Below are 7,602 nucleotides of genomic sequence, written 5' to 3'. Positions count from 1 at the left end.
AGGAAGAAAGGAGAGCAGCAGAATACGGACCCTGGACTTCAGAAAAGCAGACTTTGACTCCCTCCAGGAACTGATGGGCAGGATCCCCTGGGAGAATAACAGGAGGGGGAAAGGAGTCCAGAAGAGCTGGCTATATTTTAAAGAATCCTTACTGAGGTTACAGGAACAAAACATCCCGATGTGTAAAAAGAATAGTAAATATGACAGGCGACCCAGCTTGGCTTAACAGTGAAATCCTTGGTTTCAGAGTAATAGCCGTGTTAGTCTGTATTCGCAAAAAGAAAAGGAGTACTTGTGGCACCTTAGAGACTAACCAATTTATTTGAGCATAAGCTTTCGTGAGCTACACGAAAGCTTATGCTCAAATAAATTGGTTAGTCTCTAAGGTGCCACAAGTACTCCTTTTCTTTTAGTGAAATCCTTGCTGCTCTTAAACACAAAAAAGAAGCTTACAAGAAGTGGAGAGTTTGACAAATGACCAGGAAGGAGTATAAAAATATTGCTCAGGCATGCAGGAGTTAAATCAGGAAGGCCAAATCCCACCTGGAGTTGCAGCTAGCAAGAGATGTTAAGAGTAACAAGAAGGGTTTCTTCAGGTATGTTAGCAACAAGAAGAAAGTCAAGGAAAGTGTGGGCCTCTTAGTGAATGAGGGAGGCAACCTAGTGACAGAGGATGTGGGAAAAGCTAATGTACTCAATGCTTTTTTTGCCTCTGTCTTCACAAACAAGGTCAGCTCCCAGACTACTGCACTGGGCAGCACAGCATGGGGAGGAGGTGACCAGCCCTCTGTGGAGAAAGAAGTGGTTCGGGACTATTTGGAAAAGCTGGACAACCACAAGTCCATGGGGCCAGATGCACTGCATCAGTGCGCTAAAGGAGTTGGTGGATGTGATTGCAGAGCCATTGGCCATTATCTTTGAAAACTCATGGCGATCAAGGGAGGTCCCGGACAACTGGAAAAAGGCTAATGTAGTGCCCATCTTTTAAAAAGGGAAGGAGGAGGATCCGGGGAACTACCGGCCAGTCAGCCTCACCTCAGCCTCACCTCAGCCACTGGAAAAATCCTGGAGCAGGTCCTCAAAGAATCAATTCTGAAGCACTTAGAGGAAAGTGATCAGGAACAGTCAGCATTGATTCATCAAGGGCAAGTCATGCCTGACTAATCTAATTGCCTTCTATGATGAGATAACTGGCTCTGTGGATGAGGGGAAAGCAGTGGACGTGTTATTCCTTGACTTTAGCAAAGCTTTTGACATGGTCTCCAACAGTATTCTTGCCAGTAAGTTAAAGAAGTATGGGCTGGATGAATGGACTATAAGGTGGATAGAAAGCTGGCTAGATTGTTGGACTCAACAGGTAGCGATCAATGGCTCCATCTCTAGTTGGCAGTCGGTATCAAGCGGAGTGCCCCAAGGGTCGGTCCTGGGGCCAGTTTTGTTCAATATCTTCATTAATGATCTGGAGGATGCCGTGGATTGCACCCTCAGCAAGTTTGCAGATGACACTAAACTGGGAGGAGAGGTAGATACGCTGGAGGGTAGGGATAGGATACAGAGAGCCCTAGACAAATTAGAGGATTGGGCCAAAAGAAATCTGATGAGGTTCAACGAGGACAAGTGTAGAGTTCTCCACTTAGGACGGAAGAATCCCATGCACGGCTACAGACTAGGGACTAAATGGCTATGCAGTAGTTCTGCAGAAAAGGACCTCGGGGTTACAGTGGACGAGAAGCTGGATATGAGTCAACAGTGTACCCTTGTTGCCAAGAAGGCCAATGGCATTTTGGGATGTATAAGTAGGGGCATTGCCAGCAGATCAAGGGATGTGATCATTCCCCTCTATTTGACATTGGTGAGGCCTCATCTGGAGTACTGTGTCCAGTTTTGGGCCCCACACTGCAAGAAGGATGTGAAAAAATTGGAAAGTGCCCAGCAGAGGGCAACAAAAATGATTAGGGGACTGGAACACATGACTTATGAGGAAAGGCCGAGGGAACTGGCATTGTTTAGTCTGCAGAAGAAAAGAATGAGGGGGGATTTGATAGCTGCTTTCAACTACCTGAAAGGGGGTTCCAAAGAGAATGGATCTAGACTGTTCTCAGTGGTAGCAGACGACAGAACAAGGAGTAATGGTCTCAAGTTGCAGTGGGGGAGGTCTAAGTTGGATATTAGGAAAAACTTTTTCACTAGGAGGGTGGTGAAGCACTGGAATGTGTTACCTGGGGGGTGGGGGAGTGGAATCTCCTTCCTTTGAGGTTTTTAAGTTCAGGCTTGACAAAGACCTGACTGGGATGATTGAGTTGGGGATTGCTCCTGCTTTGAGCAGGGGGTTGGACTAGATGACCTCCTGAGGTCCCTTCCAACCCTGATAGTCTATGATTCTATGAACCAAATTTTCTAGTTTAGGCCAGTCCTGAGATCTGGGGGAGATGGACTTGGGTGTAATCTTCATTGAGTTGAATGGGGCAGTTCAGGCCCCTCAGAGCTAGTGTTTCAGCCTATATTCATCAGCATGGCGTGTTCACATTCAACTGAAAGATGAAAAAGCCACTTCCCACCTCTGTAACCTCCCACGCCGCAGAGTGCCTTCGTACGCTCTTCACAGGCCATTAGCTTTCACTTTCCTCTCTAACCCTCGCAGAAGGCAGATGCAGTAACTGAATGGTGGCAAAGTATACCTGAGAACGCTTCTCAATCATGGCCCCATCCCTTCCTCAGAAAACAAAGGAAATTCATAGACAAACTTTAACAAAGAGTTAAGATTGTCTCTCTTCTGTGTTCTGGAAAGACACAAGGCAGGGGTAGACAAACAAACCTCTGGAAGTCAGGAAAGTTAAAGTTAACATCTCCCACCAAATAGTCCCACACAACCTTAACTCTGCCAGTAGGCAGAGGGGACCAAACCAAACCTGATCTATCCCTAACAATTTAGCATTGTCTTCGTTTATCCCCAACAATTTCTAGATCATCCCTCTTTATATACTTTCACAGACCCCCATGTTACCTATAGCAATACTGAGCCAGAGCTAGTTAGAGCAACTTGACAAATTCACACTGCTCTCTTGAGATGCAGCTACAGCTAGAACAGGGGTTCTCAAACTGGGGGTTGGGATCCCTCAAGGGGTCACAAGGCTATTGTATGTTTTTAATTTGGGGGGGGGGGGGGAAGGTGTCACACTCAGAGGCTTGCTATGTGAAAGGGGTCACCAGTAAAAAAAGTGTGAGAACCACTGAGCTAGCAGAAGCTGGGTTCCCTATTTTCTGGACTGTTATGGAGCTGTAAAAACAACAAGAAAGGGCTTCTAGAATAGCTGCAACTGCCATCTCCGGAGGCTGATATTCCACTGTGGCTATGAAAAAGACAGGAATGAGTCCTTTGCCCTACTCTAATGAGGCACAGCCTCAATGAAACAAAAGTTTTGGGAGAAGAAGAAACAAGAGAAGAGTTTTGAGATTGTAACTTAAGCACTCATGTTCCCACACCCTTGCTTCCTACCTGCAGCACTCAGTAATTTCCACCCCTTTCCTCTTCCCTAAAAGAATCCCAAGCCACACCACAGCATCCCTGCACTCAACTATATTTATACACTGTGTTCTTTCTCATGCATGGTGTAGTATTATAAATACTACAGTAAGAATGGTGACTTGCAAACCACTAGCTACCTCATCAGAATGAGGAACTGAATTAACAAGGCTGGGATTTGAACCAGAGGCTGATTTGACACACACACACTCCGCGCAAACCGCCCCCATAAACTACAGTGATCAGTGTTGCATATTTCTAAGAAATAATTTTAAAAAGCCAAACACAAAGTCACAGTTCAAACTCCACCTATGTCTAGTGTTTTAAAACATTCCAGAGAGTCTAAATATGTGATGTTATGTTGAACACACAAAATAGTAATGGATAAAATTCTGATCCTATTGAAGTCAGTGGAATGTTTATAATTGATTTCAATAGGGCCAGTATTTCACCCATTTTCTTATTTATTGGTATATCAATCCACAGTCCAACTTTGGGAAGTCAGTGTCATAACTAAGTCAAAGCCAAATTTGGCCCTTAATACTCTGTACATTTGCATATTTATTCTTATTACCAATTCATCATACAATAAGGTTTTTCAACATATTAATTACACCAAGGTATGTCTAAGAAAAATGTAGGCTTGAGATAGCATTTGTATAAATATACCTTGATCTTTCATGATTTCCTAGAGTTTTGAAATCTGAAATGGTAGTAGGGTACAGCAATCAGCTTCTCATCACATTTTATGTAATTTTAAAAGCACAGCACCTACAAGATTGATGAAGATTTTGGTTTTAGAAAGATATGGATATTGCCATTTAGATTTAATGGAACTACAATGGTATAAATAACCCAAAAAATTAAGATTAAAAGAAAGGGAGAGAACTACTTTTTAATTAAAATTAGCACTGTATTATAACAAAATTTGACAAATGTCACTATAATCAAATCTAATTTGCTTCTTGGCATTTCTGCTAAGAATGAACAATAGCACAAGCCTTCTGAGGAAAGGAAGTTAGAATAGGAATTTGAAGAACCATTAAATTGAACAGGGAAATCAGGAAGCAGGTCCTATTTCTCAGGACCTATAGGGATATAAATGATCAGTTAAAGCAAGTTACTTGTTCCTCTTTTGGAATTTCAGTTATCAACTTTACCTTCCCCACTGGGACTATTTCAGTTTTTAGCATTGTGAAAGCACCAAAAAAGATTGACAGAAGGAGGAGTAAAATGTTAAACAGTTTTAAATATCTAGCAAAGGCTTTGTAGTTTGCCTTAAAAATGGGCATTTGTACAAGACAAGCCAGCCAAAATACAAAGCCTCAGTCAAAATAAGCCTTTAGCCATAAAACTGTAACACTCTCTAATGAGTCCTTGCATACCATATTTTAGCTGCAACAGATTTTTAAAAACAATACTTGAAGGAGTAACATGTTAATATGAACATCCACTACTGGACTCTAGACACTGAAGTGACAACCTGTGCTATTTTAACTAAGAAGGCACTAGCTACCACAATAGAGTATTGCTACCTCTATTAAAAAAGGCACTTAAATAATCTGGAATTCTGATATTTGGCCACTTGAACTAATCACTTGCTAGCATTAATGATGAGACTAATCATGATACATAGTTATTTCTCTTTTACACTAGATTTTAAATAAATATTCTCCACTTTAAATAACTTTGGGTTTGTTTACTAGAGCAGTAAATATATCAAACTATTTGCTTGTTCCACCGAATTACACAAAAGGTGTATGTAACTATCCAAGAACTATCCATCCCTTTGCAGTTAGTTTCAATGTACTGAAACAGCATTAGTTGCTCTTTCACTTTTATTAAGTTCACTTACATTGACCAAATAAGTATCACTAAAGTAGAGAGTATATAAAATAAGAGTGATTCAATGGCTTCCGGTGCTCCATAAAAACCAAGTACTTAATTCAGCTATAAAACTTTAGAAATTACTTTAGATACAAAAAGTACAGTACACAGAACATCCTTTTATAGATCACTAAAGAAACTTTTGCACCATTGAGACAGCCATAAGTTCTGAACCTTTTTTTTTTTTTTGGCGCATCCTTGGTCAAAGCTTCAGTCAGTTGAAATTGGGAACACTTGGGATTCAAGATACCCTGAGCACATACTAGTGCAACATCACAAAAAACATAACATAATCCAATGAATTAGAAAAAAAAATGAAGCAAGAGTCAGATGGTGCTTTATTATACAAGCATGACAACAAGTTCCTTTGGAAAATAACTTCTTGGGTGGACTTCCAGACCAGTGAGGTAGTCCCATGGGAGAGAATGGAAGGAAGGAGACCTTAGTCCCTACTTGAGATGCCTGCCAAATAGTTTCTCATTTTGGAGCATAAATACGATGGGTGAGGACCGTGGCCCCTACTAGGGAACACAGCCTCTCAGTCCAGGTGAGGGTGGTAGTCGCAGCTGGTGACAGGGGCCAGGCAGGTTCTCAATCTGGGTTTGGGTGGGCAGGAACCTGGCTCTGTGGAGGAAAGGGTCCCATCAGTCTGAGCCATAAAGTGCAGTAGAAGGACACGATCCAGACAAATGCAATGTAAACAGGTGACTGACACTTGTCTCTGTTCGCTTCTTCCAGGGGAAGAGCCTCCCCCCCGCCCCAGATGTCCCCGTTCCCAGGCGGGGCAGCAGCTCACGATCTGGCTACGGGGAAGCGGCGGATTCTCACCACGGGCGCCAGGTCCACTTGAAGGATCCGCTGCGCCTGGCGCCGCGCCGCCTCCAGGCTCCGCGGCTTCCAGACGCTGCCCCGCACCTTGATGGTGGGGAAGGTGGTGAGACTGGGGGTGGCCGCTTTCCAGATCTCCTCCAAGGACCGGCCCGCAAAGGGAGCACACGAGGGCACCTCGGCCGAGCCGACCTGCTCCTCCTCGTCCTCCTCCCGCGGCCGCTGCGCTTCCCTGCCGGGGGGACCGGCGAGCGCTGGGGCGCGTTTCCTCCCCTTCTTTGCGCGGCCCGGCGCTCCGCGCTTGGCGCCAGCGGCCAGGGGGCGCCTCCTGGCCGCTCCGCGGCGGGTCCGGTGTCCCGGCGCCGGGAGCCGGTCGGGCACCACGGCCCGGCAGGAGGCGTAGCCGTACACGTCCTTGCTGCGCAGGATGACCGGGGAGAACTGGTGCTTGAGGCTGCAGAGGAAGTTCCACAGCTCCGAGTCCGAGCTCATGAACTCGGTGGAGCGGGGCATGAAGAGCTTGAAGGCGTCGCCCAGCGCCTTGGTGCCGGCGAAGGACACCTGCGACCGGGAGTAGACAACTTTCTCCGCCTCGCCCTCCTCGCCCCACGCCGCCGCGCCGAGCCCGGCAGCAGCTCCCCGGCCGGCTCCCTCCTGCTTCATCCTCCCAGCTCCTCGCTCCAGCGCCGCCTGCCTCCGACTGCAGGGCGCAACGGCCGCAGAGTGAAGGCTGCTGGCCTCAGCGCCGGCCCCACCACGCCGCTCGCTCGCCTGTCTCCTGCCGCCGCTGCTGAGCCAACCACAGCCGTACGCGCTCCTTTGCCGGTCTCTCCTCCTCCCAGGGCAGAGAGCAGCGAGCAATATCCTACCGCCCGGCTGGAGTGCCCCTCCCCATTCGCTCTCCTCAGGCACAAGGGCCAGCGTGGCTATTACTGAGCGTGCGCGGATAAGCTGCGCGTGCTCAGTAACAGCCACTGAAGCCGGTCGCTGTCCTCACTCTGCCCTTACTTGGGGAGGAGGAGAGAGAGTGTGCCGGTTGTGAAAGCCGAGGGGGGAGGGGTGGACAGAATGTCTGCAGGGGCAAACTGAGTGCACTGGAGGCATGGGAAGGAGAGGGTGGGAGCCGAGATTTGGAAGGGGGGTAGAAGGGGTAAATGTTACCACAGCAGAGGTGAGCAGCTGTTTGGAAAGGTGGGGGACAGAGGGGCTCCCTGGTCCTTCTGCACAGAAAGGAAATCTCCACACCCGGCCTACAGGCACCTCAGGGAGGCCACTCATCCAGTTTTGTACTGGAGGGTCTGGCTTTTTGGCTGGTTTGTCCCCTGTCCTGTACTGGGACAAAACCACATCCAGTTCTGTCTGGT

General features: G+C 46.8%; 1 protein-coding gene across 1 annotated transcript; it reads right to left on the bottom strand.

Annotated features, from left to right (window-relative positions):
* Nucleotides 1–6,067: 6,067 nt before the first annotated feature.
* CCDC71L (coiled-coil domain containing 71 like) lies at nt 6,068–7,156 on the bottom strand. The gene has a single exon (XM_074952528.1). It carries the CDS (start codon nt 6,899–6,901, stop codon nt 6,203–6,205), a length of 699 nt encoding a protein of 232 aa, XP_074808629.1. The 5' UTR covers nt 6,902–7,156; the 3' UTR covers nt 6,068–6,202.
* Between the last annotated feature and the right edge of the window lie 446 nt (nt 7,157–7,602).

The sequence above is a fragment of the Natator depressus genome, chromosome 1, assembly GCF_965152275.1.
Source record: "Natator depressus isolate rNatDep1 chromosome 1, rNatDep2.hap1, whole genome shotgun sequence".
In the NCBI taxonomy this organism is placed as follows: domain Eukaryota; kingdom Metazoa; phylum Chordata; order Testudines; family Cheloniidae; genus Natator; species Natator depressus.
The sequence above is the reverse complement of the archived record's forward strand: the minus strand, read 5'-3'. Positions and strand labels throughout refer to the sequence as shown.